At 34.5% G+C, this 21434-nt stretch overlaps 2 protein-coding genes across 7 annotated transcripts in view; one reads left to right on the top strand and one right to left on the bottom strand.

Annotated features, from left to right (window-relative positions):
- HnRNP-K (Heterogeneous nuclear ribonucleoprotein K) overlaps positions 1 to 21434 on the bottom strand; it is a 128461-nt gene that overhangs the window by 66347 nt on the left and 40680 nt on the right. For 2 of the 6 annotated variants that reach the window (XM_023161468.2, XM_023161469.2), the window contains exons 1-2: positions 12042 to 12066; positions 5230 to 5330 (exon numbers count right to left, since the gene is read on the bottom strand). In XM_023161468.2, coding sequence (XP_023017236.1) covers positions 5230 to 5330; positions 12042 to 12051 — 111 coding nt within the window. In that variant the 5' untranslated portion in view covers positions 12052 to 12066. Of the gene's footprint in view, positions 1 to 5229; positions 5331 to 12041; positions 12067 to 12184; positions 12326 to 21434 lie in introns of those variants that run through there. The other 4 variants (XM_023161471.2, XM_023161470.2, XM_023161472.2 and 1 more) reach the window with 3 other exon arrangements.
- LOC141484666 (uncharacterized) lies at positions 16121 to 18459 on the top strand. Its single transcript, XM_074179791.1, has 2 exons — positions 16121 to 18032; positions 18091 to 18459. The coding sequence occupies exons 1-2, from the start codon at positions 16391 to 16393 to the stop codon at positions 18198 to 18200; spliced, it is 1752 nt and encodes a 583-aa protein (XP_074035892.1). The 5' UTR covers positions 16121 to 16390; the 3' UTR covers positions 18201 to 18459.

Below are 21434 nucleotides of genomic sequence, written 5' to 3'. Positions count from 1 at the left end.
TGAAGAACTGAATGAACTTGCAAACAGGAACAAATTACCTTTGTACTGGGTGTCAGGGCATTCAGGAATCACAGGTAATGATAAAGCTGATGAATGCGCATTTGACAGCTGACAAAATGGCCGCCAGTTGAAAAAGTGTTGCCAACATGAAGTTCTACACCTCTATAAAAACACCCTTTACTTGCTGAAACTAATTTTCAGCCGCTTAGTAGAAACCTCTGCCGAACCGAAAAGCAGTTTAGTCTTGATTGTGTTTTTATTTTGCATTTGTTGTGGGGACTTTGCCAGTTTTGAAAAGATTTTCAGTGTTAGCAGTTGGGAAGATTTCTTAATGTGAATTAATATTCGCATTTTTCCTGAGCCATGATTACCCCGTAGACGGTAGGCTTCGTTGAGAAGGCAACCTCATTATCTCCAGAAGATGCCACAGCTATTGATTTCAAAAACATGAACACTGTAACCTGTTTTCACCGGCAGAGATTTATAATGGATGCCATTCGAAATGTTCACATGCAATTTCTGTTCATCTCAAAACAACTGTTATAACTTTTCGAAAATTGGGGTACGAGTTGAAAAGCAATTTCGAAAAACTGCTACCAGTTATTGAAAGACGTGGAGCAGCAACGTCACATTCATCACCATATATGCCTTGGCACAATCATGTCGCTGGAATTGCAAAGGCTGCTTCCCAAAAGCTTGGAACGCTGTTCCGAAACAAAAAACTGTACACACCCCAGCAACTTTTGATGCTTCATAAAGCTCAGATGAGACCTTCTTTGGAGTATTGTTCTCATGTATGAAGCTCCACCCCAAAGCATACCCTGAAGTTGCTGAATTCCATCCAGAAAAGAGCCATCTGCTTGATTGGAGACGCGAACATCACCTGCAACCTTGATCGTCAGGAACATCAAAGAAAGGCTACAGATTTGTCTCTCTTCTATAGATACATTCACGGGAAGTGTTCAAGTGACTTGGCATATTTAATTCCACCAAGAGCGATACATATCAGAAATACGCAACGGACTGTGGCTGCTAATCATTTAGAGGTTCAACTCGGTAAACCTCGAACTTCACTGTTTCAGGACTCTTTCAATTGGAGAGGATCAGATTAGTAAAAAAAAATTGATCATCAGAACTTCTCGAGCGCGTCAGATTAAGGTAGGCTGAGTTAATTACATGCTGAAAAGTGTATATTCCAGTAATTTGACAGTTTGAGAGTGACGTAATGAAAGGGGAGGGCAGCAAAGTTGAAAAAAATAACGTCATTTCGACATTCTTGAGCGTAGCTAATTTTTTTTTACTTTGAAGGAAATAATTCAAGGATAACGAAAAATATTTAATCTGACGATTTCTGCAAGCCAAAATAACAGAAATTCGTCGATAAAGTTGAATGCGTGCAGCTGTGTGATACCATTATTCCCTTTCTATTCCCCTTTCACTTTTTCTCTATCTATTACTCTTTTACTCCGTCCCCACTCTGAATTCTGTTGCCATGACGCCAACACAGCTGATTACAAAGATTCGTTCGTGATGAAGATGATGATTAATTAATCAATTGATTATAAAAAATTAAAATTTTTGGGGCATTTTAAAAAAATTATCTTATAAATACAAGTATTCTACTTAAAAAACACACTCATTTATTTGCATACTATTTCCTGAGCTTTTCAATTAATTTAGTTCAATGATTTAAAAACAATTGAAAAAAAAAATAATATTTTTTTGTCAGATTAGGCGAATCCCTCTTGATAATCGTCAGATTATGAGACAGCACGTCTAGAACAAAAAGATGAACGATACATATCTCAAACTGACGCGCTTGAGTATTTCAAAATGTCGAATTTTTTTTGCACATTATAATAATGGCCGCGAGTTTGCGTCAGATCGAAATCGTCAGATTATTGAATGAGAGCACCCCCTTAGAAAATCTGACGCACTCGATTATTTTTTTTTTCTTTCCACCTTTAACCCATACGTACAACCACCCGCATTATGCAAACGAATAGATTAACATACGAACATTATTAAAAATACGTAAGGACATTGATGCTATCAATATCTGACACGCTCGAGTACGTCCTACAACAGTATTTTTTTACATATTTAAAAATCTATAGCCGCTTCCCCCACAGATGAAAAGGTATATATTATATAACATTTTTTTCTTCTTATCATCTAAGCTTTGCAACCTAATATGTCTCAATGACGCCCGAGTAAATCTCCATTTTGCATCGTGGGCTCCCCTACTATTATTCATACAGACCCCGATTTCATGACTTCATTTCGCCGGTTACACCTTACTTTGCAATTGTTCGCAGTTTCCATCAGGCTGCAGGAAAATTAACAATTCCGTGGAAAGCAACGTTACGTCCCCGATGCACGTACCGGTGCTCCTCTATCAATAACCAGGGTACGCCGTCGCATTTGTCATTGTTTTTTCTTCACCCCATGCCGACTAAACAGATCGCGTGACCCTCTTCTGGGAAATCTACATTTGCATCTAAAAAATGCAAGATATGACAAACCGATGGCAGTAATGTCCCCGCTACAAGACACGGAGGTTGACGTGCCACTGTCTATGAAAGTAGAGCACACGAAATTCCATTATCTCATTTAAAATAATCTTACTATGGAAAAACCGTCCAATTGGTTTAAAATTGTCTAGGTTGTGGTTTTTCCTATATTTCAAATTATATGTCTTCACATGACATAGGAATTGCACGTTAAAGGATAAGATCTCTTTAATCCTTAGCCACAGCCTCTGCCATGGGATATCTGTGAACTGCACAATAAAATACATATTACAAAACTTTTCAGATTCAGGTATACAGCTACGATGCTCTTTCATCAGTATTTTTTCTGCGCATACCAAATAAAATAATTAAGGTTATCCAATCCAGATTGGTACAGAAGAGCCCTAAGGCAAGTGTCTTATGGCGAAACATCGATGTCTACCAGTGAGGATGACAGTGTTCCATGTAAGTGCAATTTGTTACCATTCATTTAAAGTAGAACTCCTGTGAATGATATCTGATTTTATTCCATAACGAATGTTTGGAATACAAACTGAGTAGAGAATAGTGTCTTCTGTATAATTCAGTTTTCATATAAAAGTATTTGTTTCGAAAGAATTTTTCTTTCGTGTAATTTAAAGTTTATGTGAAAATAGCTGTTTAAGGAGGGCTTTTTCTTTCAGTTTGTGACTGAAAGTTACTTCTTTGCATAATCTACACATCCATGTATAGTGTTACTTATTTTAAAATTGATTACTTCCTTCCTTTCTTTGGAAGATTCCCACATTTTTTTGTATCAAGATGTAGTAGGTAGAAAGCCAAAAACTTTCTTTCCCAAAAATTAGTTACTCCTAAAAATATAACCCCTTTCAATAAAATATCCCAAAACGACTTCTTAAACTAGGAGGCGTCTAATATTTTAGATAGAATACCCCAAGCCGTAGTTAAAAAAGTTGAAATTTTCATTAATATTAATTCGCTTTCGAACAAAGCAGAGTGAACTGAAAATCGTTCGAAAAATTTCATAATTCCTCGGGGACCCTGACCTTGCAAAATAACAAACAAGTGATAGGTATATAGGGGCTATTACTTGCTGGAAAATTTGATGTGCTTCAAATTAATTTTGATCGCATCTCTACTTAGAATGTTGTGGACTTTCATTATATTATAGAAAATGACGATTAATAATAATGATGACACTTCGAGAGACTTCGATATTTTAATTTTCCTGTTCAACATCTCAAAAAAAAATTTTTTTTGATAAATTGTCAGAGATCAATTTCAATGATGAATACTGTAAGTTTTTTCAGTACAGACTTTACAGACATGTCTAGACAAAATGATCAGATTTGTTTTTGTTCTAAAAATTTCAACTCCGTACCTTTGAACGCCGATTTCAGCTACTACTTTATATCATTTTGAAAGGCCTAGTTTTTGAAGAATTTCAATTTTTATTTGAAAATTCAGTTGTGTCTTGTTCAAACGTGGATTTATTAATATCGATGAAACTTTTCGTATGTCACTGCACTTTTTGAGATCAAATCATTTCATGTAAGAAAGAACAGTTCATAAGGAAAACGTAACAAAATAAATATCTCGAAAAAAAAATTTAAGCTGGTCCGATTGAAAATTATTTAAAACAGACATCCCTCAGAAGTATAATGAAGTACATGATAGATATAGGGGTAATTCTGAGAGTCCTTGAAGTATCTATTTGGGCCACCCTGTATATTCTGGGACGTATATATCACTCCTGGAGGTTATTTTCCATGGCAGTGAAAGTTTGCATTCTCTTAATATGGTCAGCCAAAGATGTAAAGTAACTTTTTGATTCATTAACGATAGAAGTAATCTACTGCTAAAAATCTTAAAGTGACCTGATTTTTTTTCGACTATTTGTCCGATTTCGATGAATAATTCACACAGAAGACTGCTGGGCTGTTAGCAAAACTAATTATGTCTTCTACTTCTTCAGGCGATAAGTTGAATAATTCATTTATATAAATAGAAAACAAAAAAGACTCGATTAGCGTTCCTTCTGGAACTCTACAGTTAACTTATAAAATTGACAAGTTTTTTACTGACTTCAATTACAATTTATCATAAGACCGATTTTTTTCGATTAAGTTTAAACGGTGAGTCATCTGTTTTAGCAACATCAAGGACGATCCAAACTGAAGGTCCTTTAGGGCTTTATACATTCTTGATGTTAGATGTGCTGTCCGTAACTTGTGCGTTGATGTGGCTTCTCTAAATCATTATATTACATATTATTTATTCGATAAATAACAATAATAACAACCACTTTCTTCAATGCCCCTTCATTGCAATAAAAAGAAGAAAGAGAAGAGGGAAGGATTCTTCTGCTTTCTTCAGTATTTCAACTGTGAAATCATTTATTCTTAGAACCTTATTCTTTCAAGGTTTTCATTATACCCTAAATTTATTTTGACATCTTGGATGCATCATTATCGAATTTGAGTTTTATATTTCTCAAGGTTGATGAATTTGAAATATTAATGAAAAAATATCTTCATCCCTTCAGAACAAAGCAACTCATAACGGTGGAGTCAGTTTTTTCGAAGTAAAATCGCAATTATTCTGATACGGCATAAAATAAAAACGAGTGTCAGACTGGTTACTTTACCCTCCATACTCTTACAAAAAAAAACTGACATTTGATCCGTGGTATGTTCTGACTTTGAGTCTTACTCACCTTACTGGGAATAAGTAAACGAACTTCCTCGTCTCCTCTCCGTGAACGTTTGTGCGGGGAACCCATATCACCGTCAGCTTCTCGCTTCATGGCTAGTCTGCCTGTAACAAAAAAAAATTATCAGATGTATACAACTGAATCTTCCATAGGAGGTTTGAATAGACGCAATTTTGAAAACATCATATCTGAAATATTTTAATATTGAGAGCAACATTTTTGTTCAACATGAGAGGTAATAAGAAAATAATAACACAGTCCAAATGTTTGGAAGCCCAACTTAAAAAAAAACAACGAACAACTACGGGCCAACGAAAACAAAAGTCAACTTCCGAGGTGAACTTAACGTGGTGAAAGAATGAATGAACAATGCAAGATTAGATGACCTTGTGGCATGTAACATGAATGGAAAATGATCTAAAAGAATAGGATGAACATCAATAAACATTGGTTGATAAAAAAGGGACATACCTACGTATATCAACAGAACATCTAAGTAGGTTTAAAATCTGTTTTTCGTTATCAGCTGTCACCCCCATACGAACAACTCTCAGAAGTTGAGAAACTTGTGCGAGCTAAGAACTAACGAGGTCTTATCTTTTAACGTGTGACTCCTAACACGGTGTTTAGGAATACCCTTGAAATTTATACACAAAATACAATTCTCCGTGACAGTAATCGCACGTTGAAAATTGAAACCTCGTTAATCTTTAGCTCATACTAATTTCGAAGTTGGAAACTTGTCGTTGGTATGTTTTAACGGTGTATGTCTTGCCATGAATGTATATTGAATTTAAAATGCAAAACCTCATTCATTTTCAACCCATTGTGAAATATATTTAGAAGTACGAAAGGACCTTTTTCATTCAAAACTCCAGATTTGGAAAACGCCAGATTTTCAAGATTTCCGGAAAGCATGCACCGAAGCTATAACTTGGTCCCTCAATACTTTAAAATGTTGAATTCGACATCCATGACGAAACAAAGGAATTCCAACTCGGCAACATAAAATGCAATTACATCAATTATGTCGAAGTTGAATTGAACAGTCTAAAGTGTAGCCCGAATCACTCATGTACTTTGTTTCCTAAACAATGAAACTGATGATGCAGTGTTTGGAACCTTTGGTGTAGTAATGAATATTACTGGAGTTTTTTCCCAACACCAAATCGTTATTTCCAACACCTCGACACGTGTTTCGATCATCAAGTGATCATCTTCAAGAGGAAGATTTTTTCTGTTCGAGAATCCTATGAGTCGAAGATGGGCGGTAGCCTGATGGGTTGACCTGGGTGATTTGCTCTACTCAATCAATCGACCGTTGTGTGAACTGTTGATTCAAGCCGCGAGGCCGGACGATCGATTTTCACTATCGTCCAACCCATCCTAGGAATCTTGTTAGTCCTTGGCCCGCACAAGTTTCGACTTTTGAGAGTTGTCGTTCATAGGGGGATGACAGCGGGTTAACGGAAAACCAGATTTTAAAGTAACCTAATATATTCTGTTTTATAAACTAACCCTACGTTAAAAAACTTAAAACTGTCACTTGGTTAGTTTAACCGATCTTATTTTGGGAAGAATTGATTGTCATTTCTTGCACCTCTTCCGAAAAATGAAAAAGTTGTCTTTAATTCGAAATGCATGTTTTTCTAAAGATTCTAGAAATTCAAAAAAAGGCAATAAACGTGTAAATTCTAGCTAAACAAACGACAATTTTGGCAGTCTAGCGACAATTTTGAGGTTATACTATCAATTTCTCGAATTTGCTCTCATAATTCATCTCGAACGTAGAAAATTAGCTGAAAAGTGTACCAATAATCATGTAGGTTAGAAACTGTAATCAATTCTATTGATAATATTTCTATTTCAAGGTCTATTTGAAATATACCCTTCGCAATACAATCACGAGTTCGTTTCATTAACATGCCATGTCATGTCACAGTTACACCTTCAGGAAAAAACTCAATCCCATTTAAATTCTCCCACGTCGACGAACACACCTTTATATCAATATTTCACGAAGTGATGAGCACTCTGTGTAATGAAGGAGAGACGTTCAATCTATCTCATCAGGTACATTACCTCTACGAGCCTCTATTCTCCAGGAATTGTGGACCATTCACAAGCTCCCGACAACCGTTTAATATCTGTCTTTGTTGGAAATTCGGACATTAGAGACGTATATTAAATGATACACTCAGATAATGCTCCCGCTGAGATGAGCGACATCTTGTGTAGTGTTTTAATCCAATGAATATTCAACATTTCAGGTAATATTACGGTGAAGATAATATAATAGAACAGTGCAACTCTGAAAATACGAATATAACGAGTCGAAGGGCCAAGATAAACCTATTCTAATAGTTGCACTGAAGTATTGCGAATAGAAAACCTCAAAGACATTTTGTAGGGTTGATCAAAAATTTGTCATAAACAAAAAACTAAATGACAATAAATAAAATTGAAAATTCGACACCATAATACATTATGTGTTCTTTTATGTGGGATTTGAATGTTCTTCCAGTCTGACCTATATAAACCACACTCCAAATTTTTCTGAAACTGTACTTTCATCTTTGTTAGGTATATCTTAGAGTATAAAATAGTTGCAATTTAGAAGTAACTTATTATTGACGCTTGAGAAAGCTACTGTATAGCGAAACACGTGTCGCGATTTTTGTAAAACCCCTTATAGTGAAAATCACGCAATAAACTGTATTAACGCGTTCTATTTGAAACGTTTTTGGGCATGCACCAATGAAACATACGAGGGGTATCGATTTCATCATAAAGCAAGAGAACAATTAAAAACACATATTCGACAAAGATAGAGGGAAAAAACATTTCGGTGAAGTAATAAAACTGACGCAATTGAAGTAATTGGTGTGATGTTTGCACGCAATTACAATATTGCATGTCCTGGCACTCTTTTTCAACATCCATATTACACGAGAGGGCGTATCTATTACATGGTTGGTCCAGCTACTTCTAGTTGCACAAAGAGAACATATATAAAGAGTATCCCATTAATGTCTATTTTCAAACGGAAAACATCCCTTTAAAAGAATACCTTTTAAAGGGATGTTTTTATTCTATCAATGAGTATTTTGAGTATACTTCCAAATAATTGTAATCAATGTACTGTTATCTTTATGTCACACATATACATGTTTTTTTTACTTGTTATTGTTGAATGTTAAATGATCATTTCAAAGGAATAAAACATTATTATTATTATTATTATTATTCAATGCAAATTATAAAAATAGTAATTTTCCCGTACCATGCACAAAATTCGAACAAAACTTGAGTATACATACGACATTTTTTTAATTTCTGCGATAATGAATATGACCAACTATACCATACATAGGCGGGCCATTCATGGAACCTTGAAGAAACTATATGAATTGATGATAAGAAACAGGAGTACCTCAAGGCTCAATTCTTGGTCCTCTCATATTTTTTGTTATTCACTGCAGATACTTTTTCTCAAATTTAACATTATCAGTTACAAGCATTCGCGGATGACACACAGTTATATCATAGTATCGCATCTAATAATATCTTAGCACCCCAAAATCACATGAATGATAACCTTGAAGTTGTAAACACAACTCGAACTTGAACGAACAAACACAATTTGAAGCTGAATTTTGGTAAATGCCATGTCATGTTTTTCGGCAACATATAAACCAAAGACAATATGATCTCAAGTTAGGTGATCAAATACTCGAACGGGTTGATTCTGCAGAAAATTTGGGCACCACTTTCGATGAAGATTTAAATTATAACGCACATGTAAAACAGCTTATGATTAAAATCCTATAACACTCTCAAAGTTGATTATACACATAGACAAAACTTGTCTCGTAGTACAAGAAAGCTACTTTACCAATCGCTTATCCTGTCGATCATCGATTATGGAGACCCTGTCTATGGTTGTTTCTTGGATTCGGCTAATCAGTTTAAAATACAACGTGTGCAAAATTCTTGTATTTGGGAAATAAATATTTTCCAAGCTTGTGCCAAACTTGGTTGAGCACCAATGTCTCTTCTCAGGGAACATACATAACCTTATTCGGTACTGAAATCTAAAACACTTGTTCCCCTATTCAATAAATTGACGAAGAGTTTAGAATTCCATTCTTTCAACCTTCGAACTTACCAAAACCTACACATCCCTCGTCATTCGTCAGTCCTGTTCAGAAAATCATTTGCCATCCTAGCTGTATTTTTTCACAACACGATTATTAAAGATTTCATGCAATTTTCGATATATATATATATATATATATATATATATATATATATATATAATATATATATATATATATATATATATATATATAATATAGTAGACAATGGAAGTCCGAACTAGTGAAATTCATCACGAAACATTGTCAATCACCTTCAAACTTACTCTATTGAATTGTGTGCGGAGAGATTGGAAGAATCCAAGCGGCGTTGGAAGTTCTTGGCTCCTACCCAGCAACGTCTAAGCTGGTAGCAAATAACCAAAAACGACTCTCCTCGATAGGAAGACTTAACAGATTGCCTCTCTCTGGTCTGCATTCCTGGCCATACTGGCCTCAAAGGCAATGAGGCTGCTAACTCCCTTGCAAAGAAGGGTGCTGCAAGCAGCTTCATCGGACCATCCCTTTAGGCTTTGTCAAAGATTGAACACCTGGATGGCAAGAAGATTTATGGACTTCTGGCGAAATCTTCCAGGATTGGCTCTCTCTAAGGCGTTTAATCACCCTTTGAAGCTTGATACCAAACAGTTGTTGGGCTACAGTAGGGATGAACTACGATGTCTAACAGGGCTTCTTACAGGTCATTGTCATTTGAATCATCATATGCAGAGACTCGGACTGTTGGAAGACAGTGTGTGTCGTCTCTGTTTGGAAAATGATGAACCAGCAGAACACATCCTTTGTGCATGCCCCACTGGGAACCAAATCAAGTTTTTGGAGTTCGGCAGAGCTGAACCTAACCTCTTTCCTTATAATGCATATTAGGTTAAGTGTAAGAGTGGATATAGCTAAACTTTGCCTAGTGTAATATCAAATAGTAAATAAAGTCGATTATTATTTTCGTAAACAACACTGAAACCATTTCGCAAACATTTCCTTAACTATCAATAATGCAGTAGACGAGTAACTCCCTTTTTCGTAAAAAGTCTACATAATTATTCAGATATCTGAATGTTATAAAACACTTCTGTAAAATATTAGTTTGGTCCTTTGATCCTTGAAAAAAGTTGTCAATAAAGAAAAGTCGTTCTTTTCAGATTTTAGTATTTTGAATAGAAATTATTCGAAATCTGATTAATTCAGGTATTTTGAGAATATTTAATATTTTAGACACAATTATCGTAAAAAAGTTAGAGTCTGAAGTCGAAGAGAAGATAAAATACTACATAAAATTTATAGAAAAATGGACTATCGCCAGATGATTGAAAGTAAACATTTTTTTGCGTACAAAAAATGAGAAAGATATCCAATAATGCCAATGAAATCTCTATTTGCAACTCTTTACTAAATGTCAATATGTCGAAAGTGAAGAATACAATGCGAAAGTAGCAAAGTGTTATAAACACTTTCACAAATTAATAACATGCATTTGAATGAAACATTAGCTCATGACAAATAATCAGAAATATTCCAAGCACACTTAGAATTATATTAAAATTAATAACACGCTTTAATTCGGCAAAGTTCGACCCTTGTAACGTAGCATAATACTGTCGTGAACAGTAATTAGAATTTTGTTAAACATATTTCAGTGTCAGCCAAGGACAAATCTTTTCTGAACTCCGCAACAGATGATATAAAAAAATTCGAAAGTACGTTCCTCAAAGATAAATGGTTGCTTTACTTCGAATGAAATAATTAGCACATTCCAATTTTCAACAATGTAAAAAAAACTGACGGACAAGTTAAAAACTGACGGACAAGTTATTCTTGAAATATTTGTAAAGCTGAAAAGACCGTCAGAAAAACTAAGTAATGCCTATAAAGATTTAAAGGAAGTGGTTTGCCTTAATGTCTGCCGATCTCAACATATTCAACTAAGGTCGGCACGATATATTCTATATCTATATTTTAAAACATCTTATACCGAAAAAACTTTCTTCTTTCACTTAGAAGACAGATGTTCGCTTTCAATGTTTTTCTTGGAAATTCATTGATAAAACATAGGCCTACTCAATTGAATCAAATAGATTTTACTTTTCTTTCTTACTTCCTAACCATTAAGAAACTATACTTCACTGTTGTAAAAGTGAGACTGTCGAATAATGACGGCAAAAAGGTTAAAAAGTTAATTATACCTGAAATTTGACGTCTTCTCATTATTCATTATTGGGAGAATCTTTGTAATGGAGTGCCAGTATCCATTTTTTTTACATTTATGTAAAAAAAGAGTAGTATTTAGTACTTTTTGATACTTTTAGTATTTTTTTATCGCCGAGAGGGCGCTCCAAAGGTTGAAAATTACAAAACGCCTTGATGAAAAATAATTATTTCACAATTAAATGGATGTCATACGCGTAATCAGTATTTAATAATCTATTGGCAGCACACAGAGACCTATAAATAAAAGAGCTTCCAGTAATAAAAAAAAGAATGTTCAGATACAACTTTTGTGGCGGTAAGCTGTTAATGGAAAATGTAAAATATAATCCACTAGCCGATTCTCAATCCGATAAATTGAAATTTTATGGTATTTTCACTTCGGCTTTATGTATATAACAACGAGTTCTGCTGTGTAATCTTTATAAAATAAAACAGTAGGTGATTGTATATACCCACCTATAAACATTACGGCATGCAGAGATGAAACACAATTTTCTACAGGAATTAATCTAAACTTCAAACCTACACGATATGAACATTATTCAACAAATATTTATGAAAAATCAACAAACCCCTCCACAGGAAAGAAAACAACGTACAGCACTAACAGAAATGATTGATAGTTCAAAATTTTCCAAACACTATAAATCACACACAGCATAAAAATGAAAGTTAATTCTGTGTAAACATACTACCGCCAATGTTCTTCCTTCACTCAGCAGTGAAGAACTGTAAAAGAGGAATTACATTAGTGAAACAAGTGTCGAGTGAGGTTCCCCGTTGAAGCAATTTCGGTATCAATTATAGAGTGATTACAAAAATAGTTTTGACGTTTAAAGTTTGTTCTGGCCATATTTTTTATTGTAAATATATTGCGCAGTTCTATATAAATGTGTTTGTTGTTGCATTGACAGAATATCTAAATAACTATACCTAAATAACTATACAGGGCGATCCATTAGTGTGACAAAGCCCAAGTCCTTTCTTAATGGAAAAACAGAAACAGTACGTTTCAAATTATTTCTGTGAAAATAGAGATGACCCATTAATACGCGAAGGGTTCTTTTGTATACTACTCTACATGTTTTGATTGGATATGGACATGGAACTTAAACCATGTCTGTTTCCATTGTTGTTTGTAATAGTATAGAAGGATATTTCAAGATATGAAATCAGTTCAATGCATGGTCAAGTTTAACATTTTCAAACTCTGACATAACAAATAAAGACACTATGAAAATTGATGTTTCGAAAGTTCCAAAACATTCTCTTGTTGAATAGGCTAATTTTTATTGAGTTGATTTTCATTGCTTTCCATTCTTTGAGAATTTGGAAACCCAATAACTATTAGTAACCACATTTTGGACACTACAACCCGACATGGTTTCCATAGAAAGAAAATATTACATTATTTTCTGTTGGGAGTTTAAAGGCCATGGTAGAAGGGTTAGCCTTAGTGATATTCTTCAGTTTACATCGAGAGCGCGTTGAATAAAAAGCGGAACTAAATATAAATGAAAAAACAGAAAGTGTTCGGTTACTGACTAAGAAGCCAAAATTCTCACTCTTCTCAAACGAAATACCTACATATAAAGTTTTGTATATTATTCGTGAATACAGTTTTGTCCTGATATAAAAATAAGAAGATTATGGAAGATATTACAAGAGCTGAAGTGAAAAGACACTATTCAGGAGAAATAAAGAAAGCCAGAACACTGGGTAAATCTATTTTTTATTTTGATAAAACATGGGCATACCGTCTCGAAAGTTTGGCAAGACCAGTATGTCTCTCAGTACAGCCATACTTTTCCACTTCTTGAAAATGTCTTCAAAGTCGAAGCCGAAATGTCGAACAATACAAAACATTGACTGTAGTTCAACCAGAAATTCAGATATTCAATTTTCTAACCGCGGAAATCTATTCAATTTGTATAATTATCAATTTGATATTATCAGTGTTAATAATAATAACAAAACACGAACTATAACTAAATAAAAACACGAATTATAACTACGATTCAAATAGGTTGGATACAGAAAATGGATGGTATTCAAAACGTCACCACATGATGCATTTTAATTTTTTTATGCAAAATTCTATAAATCCAAGTTGCTGACAATTAGGTTTTTTTTCAAAAAGCTTATTCATCAAATGCAGTAATTTTTGTTGCCCTTTCTACATTTCTATTTATTTGTATATTCTGATTATTTCATAGATCTTAGAAGGTATTAATCCTAAATAAAAAAACTATTTTAAATATAAATTTTCCTTCTCAAAATGATATATTCAAACAAAATTAGTTTTCACGATATTTCAATCATCTTCGCATCATACAGAATATACCATTGGAAAAGTTATATCCCCCAGTCCGACGCCTATTAATACTGTATTTAATAATTGTAGTGCCACTTGCTTGAGATGACTATGATGTACCGGCATGTTTGTATTCTTGAAATTCTTTCACTCTCAAACATTTCTGGACAGAGTATAGTTCACCTGGTTTTCTTGCAGCCTTTATGTAACCATGTTGGTGCTGATGAATGTTTTGCTTTTGCCGTTTTCACTAGTAGAATGGAATTTATTCGTGTAATGTATACATAAATAGTATTCGCATACGTATCATCTAGTATCACCGTCTATCATGATAATCCTTTCGCAAAGAACAAGGTAATATTCGTGAAGTTAAAAATTGTATCACCAGGCTTAAGCAACAGTTTTTCGTCCCCGAAGTTGCCTGACAACATCCTCATTATAGTCCTTTTTTATTAGGTACGGATTCTGCTTTTTAATTTCTCTACTGACAACTAATTTTATCTAGAAGATTTTTTTCTCAGATATATGTAGTTTGGTTATCCTTTTTTTGGTATTCAAGTGACCCAAGAAGGGAATCTTGTTAGGAGATTGAGACTTACAGAAGGATTCGATTGTTGAAATTGATTCCCGATTTCTCATTACAGATCTAAAAAACAAGCATTGTTCCTTTCATTTTTGGCGATGCTCTTCCGAAAATGAATGGTTAAAACCAAAATTCATCATCAATATAATTATACATGCATCATGTCTAACCTTGATCTCAAACACAATAACCTGGTATGTGCGGTAACTACAAACCACATCATGGGATTTATCAAACCATAATTATTGACCTCAAAATGCGTTACAAATCGAGTAATTTACTACAATGGATGTAATAGGAGAGGCAGGGCATAATTACGCAGAGTAACGACTTCGGAGATAGATGGAAACATATACAGTGGGACTGAGAAACAAGATACTGATGATGGTATCTCCCAAATTATTTCCCAAATCTCCCGAAAAGCTACATAAATAATAACAACACAAATTGAGGAACATACAACCTACATTCGATTTTATAAATCCACTTGTGTTTGGAACCTTTGGTGTAGTAATGAATATTACTGTAGCTTTTTTCCAACAACAAACCGTTATTTTAACACCTCGATACGTGTTTCGATCACCAAGTGATCATCTTCAAGAAGAATATTTAACAGGTTAAATTTTACATTTTCTACATTCATTTCATGACCTTGCTAATCGAAAACCCTCCAGAAACTGATATTATTCAGTGGGATGAATAAATACAATCTTCCTTGAGGCGTCGACAAAAATCAAGATTGAGAAACAAGATGTATTATAATGCTAGCGGTAATCTAGATCACAAGGCCAGAGAACGCGCTTCTGCAAGTTGTACTATACCTACACTTTCATAAATATTGATGACAAATCTTACAAAATTCGCATTGCCCACGGGAATACGAGCGGTGGAATGCGACGTGCCGATGATGTAATCTCAATGCAAACGAAAGGACGAAAATCCAAAAGACCCGCGGATGTTTGAGGAAACGCTCTTGATTTGAGCGCTGAATTTTAACCTTCCGGATAGTCATAGAAACAAGTGTAGGGTGAATGTTATAAGTTACTAGTTTCTGTTGATAGAAAAATGAAAAGACCATTTTGAATGTTGGAACCTCCCGAATCCAGATACACTTTTATGGTGAAAAGCTGAGTGTGTGTGTTTATACGAAAATCTCAGGAATATTTTATTATTTGAGCAGTTTAGTATCGGGCACCAAAACGACAATAAATAAATAGCAAGTTAGTGCGGTAGTAGTGTAACATGAAATGTATTATTGAAATATAGAACTAGCATTACAAGTTTCATTTTCGTAACTAATTAATAGCTACCACTTGCACAATCCGCAAACATGTGATTACCACTGAAATTAATGTGTCACTGAAACTAATATATTCATATTTTTAAGAAACTTTATGAAAAAGATGACTAGTTTCGGAGGTTACATAAAACTCTTACTATACTGTTAAGTTTCCCTCGTGGGTTTGACAATAATTGTCTACACTGTAAAATTGAACTCAACCTCATTTCACAATACAGCACCGATACTTCAACTGAACTTCAGGCTAATACTCAAATATCTATCGCCTTATTAGATGAAGGGTGCAGGAATAAAACAAGGAGTGTCCAAAATATTACGTTTATTGGTTTTCGGTTCTATCGGGTGCTATTTTCTAAGCTTTTTCTTGTGGCCAACATTAGCGGCATGAAACTTGGAACGTCACGTAGATTGTACATTATGAAGATCTACCGTACACGCATAAAACTAGGAAGGTCCGCGCGCTACACGTTCAAAACAAGGAGGGTCCACGGCTTCCGGTGCCAGCGACTGCCAGCGAGTCTCGTCGATCAAAATGGTCCAGTCTTAATTCAACTTGCATGCAGTACGCATCGTGATTTATCGTTATAGGAAGCTTTGTACTATATTTTATGACAAAAATGGAATGCGACAATGTGGCAAAACGGTCAAAAAAGAGGCCTAAAACTGGACGAATTCAAGATGTGATGAAGAAAGTTCGATTGGCTTCCCATGAGCAGGGTCCGGCATGTCTTTGTAAGCGTTTGAGATGTTTTGAAGTTACAACAAACGAACAACGTATGACGATTTTGTCACATTTCAACAATTTGCCCACAAACAATGAACAAAATAGTTATTTATGCAGTTTAATTTCGGTTACTCCCGTTCAAAGACGTCGAAATCGGAAGTCAGAAGAGGAAGCTGTATTTCATGATAGCGTATTTTCCTATAAAATTAGGGTAGAAGAAGACGACCGCATTGTTGAGACATCGGTTTGCTACAAAGCTTTCCTGAGTATCCATGGCATTAGCAAAGGAAAACTAGAGCACTTGCAGAAAGCTTTAAAGAATAGAGGAACGGCCCCGAAAGATAAAAGAGGCCAACATAGTTCCAAGATAAGGAGCTTACCTGATTCTACATATCAACACGTTTTTGACCATATTAGTTCTTTCAAGGGAAGGCTTTCACATTATAGCTTGAACGATTCAAAAAAACTTTACCTACCTGAAGAACTTAACATCACCAAGATGTTCAACATGTTTAAACTGGTACATCCAACAGAAAAAATATCTTACGAAACTTATCGTAATATTTTTAACACTAAATTTAACATCAGTTTCGGATATCCGCGGAGCGATACATGTAGTACATGTGATAGATTTACTGCGGAGGTAAACAGATTGAGAGTCCAAGGGACTCCAGAAGCTGCAGTCGCTATAAGAAGATTGGAAATTCAAAATGAACTCCATAAAAGAAAAGCTGAATCATTTTATAATCAAAAACGATCAGCTAGGCGTCGAGATAGAACCAGCAATGATTTTATCGCCGTTGCAATGGACTATCAGAAAAACGTATACCTTCCAAACATACCGACAAACGACGTGTATTATATGCGTCAACTGTCAATGTATTCTTTTAATATACATGTTTTGGGTACAGCACAGTCACTGTTCTATACATATCCAGAAAATCTTGCAAATAAGGGATCTGATGAAGTCTGCTCTTTTTTGTTCGACTTCTTAATGAATCACGCTGAGAGTAGTATCAAACATCTGCACATATTTTGTGACTCTGCTGGAGGACAGAATAAAAATTATTCCGCTTTCCGTTTCATGCATTATATTGTACATTCTGTTCGAAGACTTGATTCCATCCGTATCACATTTCCAATCCGAGGACACTCCTACCTGGAGTGTGACAAGAATATGGGACTGGTTAACCTAAAAACACGAATGGAATTGCCAAAAGATTACTATGAATTACTGGAACAGTCGAGAACGAAACCAACTCCGTTTTCTGTGATAAGGGTTCAGCAACACATGGTTAAGGACTGGGGAACATTTTTCAAGAATAAGTTCAGAGCAAAATGCCCCTTTGCAATTCAAGAAATTCGCGAAATTTACTGCACCCGAGATCATCCAAAGCTAATGTATTTTCGATCAACTTATAATGGCGCCTTTAGTAACAGTTCTATTATTAATAACAAAAAGAAAAAGTCTGGAAGAATCAAGCTAGGAGAAAACGAGTTTGAACTTCCTAATGCAAAATATACAGGTAAGCTAATAGAGCATCTCAAACAGAGAACCCGCACTTTTTTTTAAAATTTTTTCAGAAACATTACCCATTAAAAAGGAGAAGTTTTTAAACTTGCAGAAACTAAAGTTATATTGTGAACAACCAGAAGCAGCAGATTTTTACACAAGACTTGCACACTATCAGTGACATCTTGATTGGCAAGAATAGAGAAAATGTAAATACGGCTATGCCTATCACATTTCTTGCAAGGATATGATGGACATTCCGTGTTTTTTTCCTGTATTTTTGTATATTTGCACACAATTTTGACAACAAACCTAAATTTTAAAGTATTGTTACAAAATTTCATTCTCTGTTTCAAAGAATATATTTTTTAGTTGCCTTTATATAACAGTAAGAAAACTTTGTTTCATTTTGTAAGCAACTAACAGCGAATTTATATTAAAATATTAAAATACTTGAAATCTATTTTTTGTGACATTCCTTGTTTTATTCCTGTACCCTTCAGATAACTTCGTACCGCACTAACAACTAAACTTCTTTGATCTGCGTGTCGGGTGGTGTTTATATATTGTAAAGGAAGTTTCTGAAAGCCAATAGGGGAAAGTCGCTAGAAGTCTCGCGAACCCGCGACCGGCATTATTTTTTTCAGGGATGATTTACAACAGTACTATATCTAAGAAGAGAGTGGGATACAGTACAGAATTCCTTAAGGCGTTTTGCGGAAATAGTATGTGAAATTCGAAATTTGACATATTCTCCTCTGTCAATCCCATCTATCTGATTTCGTTTTCGAGAATTGATTTTCATACAGCGAACGATGCAATGATAAATGACGAATCAGTTATCAATGTCCAGTCCTCGCTTCGCTTGTCCACAAAAACTTAACGTTTAGGTTTTGAATAATATTCAATACGATGTATTCCCACCAAACCTTATTTCAACTCAATGATTTGTATCTAATTAATGCCAAAGGAGCCTCGTATCACTATCTATCAATTTCAAATTCGTCCAAAATCAGAAAAGGTTATTAACAATATTATTTTTTATGAAACACACCCCGTATCTCTTCAAAAAATGCATTTCCGTACCTATGTTCACATGAATCTTTTATAAAAAAAACACTTCCTTGACAATTTTTCATCGCAATAAGGAAACACTCTGTATAATTCAACTAGGTGTATCCATTGTACTAATTGAGAGAACAGCATATAAATGCGTTAGTACTTTTCCAAAAAACCCAGAAAATTAGTTTTTCTAGTTTTGAAGAAAACTTGGTTGGTGAAACTATGGTCGAAAAGAGTATTGCAGTTCTGGTGCTTATTTTGGAACTATCGCTATATTAATTAATTTTGAATAACTAATCAGTCGGTATTTCATTATTTCAGCTTTTTCAGCTGTTGGTATGATTTCTCACACTTTTTGGGAAAAATTCCGATCATTTCAAATTTTCTCCCAAAAAATTATAGAACCATAATTGTTTTTCCGGGTATACTAAACTCGTTTTGGTTTTTCAGATAAGCCAGTTTGTTGGGATATTGGTATCCAACAAATAATGACGGAAAATATAAAAAGGCTACGAGAAAAAGCAGTGGAAAACACATTCACTTCCTCGTAATCCACTCATTGAATTTTTTCCTATCACGAGTTGCCCCTGCTCTTGGGGTTACTGGGAAGCCGACTGGAAAATCCTCTACATAAGTACTTCCCACAAGAGAAACTCTAAGCTTGAGATATTCCATTTTCCCGGTCTCGCTTTACACCGCTCTTCATGTTATTAGAAAAAATCTAGGCCATCGAATTTCGCCGAATTTCCAATTTTTGGTTTGAATATTTGACGAGAGAATATTTTTCAGGGAAAGAGCATCAATGAAAAACTTCACAATTCGCAATAGAATTTTGAAATATGTCTTATCGCAATAAAAAATCCACATTCCATTACTATTCATAGTCGGATTACATTCCAGAAAATTTTACAATTGCCGAGTTTTCCTTATTACAGATTTACTAGCGGACAAAGTGAAAAATGAAGTGAGCTCGTACAAACATTTTTTTTTGTTTACCAGTCCTTTTTTCTCTGAAACCATCTCAAAATCAAGAGATAGTTGAAGTGGAATATGTAAATATTAGAGAAGAGAAAAATTTTGCCAGACGTTATACTTGAGAATTGGCTCAGAATAAGGCGTATAAGAATGAAAAAAAAGTGTGCGTGTATCGGGACGCCCAAAAGAAGTAAAAACTTGAACTAATCTAAGTTGAGCTATTTAATAACTTAATTGTTTAACTTGAGAAAAGTTTAGGTTATTACTTAAATTTCATGTAAATTATTACATGAAAGATGATCACTTGGTGATTGAAACACGTGTCGAGGTGTTGAAAATAACGATTTGGTGTTGGGAAAAAACTGCAATAATATTCATTACTACACCAAAGGTTATTTATTATTAAAATATTTTATTGATTAATTCGTGTATGTGCATACATGATAGCTACCATAAGCCAATTGTTACTTTCGTAGGATTAAATATTGATACTAATAATGTACATACACAAAATCAGTATCATCATTTTCAAGCCATGTTTCACAAAATAAAAAAATATTACGTGCTTGCTGGTTAGATTTTTATAATACTGTCAACAGTATATGTCTATCGCACACTAAACACTGAGCGTCTGTCCGACGAGAGAGGAGGAGCCTGTCATCGCTGACGTATGCGTGAGAAAGGAAAGCCTGACAAACTGGCATCATTACGCGTTAGGTAACGAAGTGGTTTACCCTCCCATAAGTTATCACTTCAAATGGAGGAAAAGTTATTATTGAATCAGTGGAAAAAAGTCGAAATTGATTGTTTAAAAGGTAAGGGAAATTCCACAATAGCTCAATTGGTGCCTTTTCTAAATGAAAATAGAGTCCTGGGCTAGGATGCAGATGTTGAACTTGACATGAATTTCTCATAACAACTACCATACAGTAGTTGAACGCTTTCGGAAGAAAATGTTCCCTCAAGTTTGCAAAAAATTATGAATACATTGACCTGTTTCACAGTATGAATTTTACAATGCTTACCACAAAGGAAATTTTCAATTGATGGATATCGACCAATGATTTTTATTGATTCAATTGGGATATTGCAGGAAGTGAAGGATTATGAAAATTTTATCGATTAGTTCATACAGTTTTTGTCACTTTGCAAAATTAATTTTGAACAGAGAAATGATGTCTTGCAGTTAATTCTCAAAATAACTCAAACAATTTGATGAAACTGGTGGATTTGCATGACAAAGTGCCAACTGTTGTCTAACACCATGTGCCTACAAAAAAATTTCAGTAATGCATAAATAAATTACAAAGGCAGCCTTGAAAACTAATTCATCAGGTGTTCAATTACAATTGTAAAATATTTCTCGATCAACAATGAT

This window comes from Leptinotarsa decemlineata, unplaced genomic scaffold, assembly GCF_025532065.1.
Source record: "Leptinotarsa decemlineata unplaced genomic scaffold, Ldec_3_MD MMD2_tig00026282_RagTag_RagTag, whole genome shotgun sequence".
Taxonomy (NCBI): Eukaryota; Metazoa; Arthropoda; class Insecta; order Coleoptera; family Chrysomelidae; genus Leptinotarsa; species Leptinotarsa decemlineata.
Note: the sequence above shows the minus strand (reverse complement) of the source record. Positions and strands in the feature narration are given on the sequence as shown.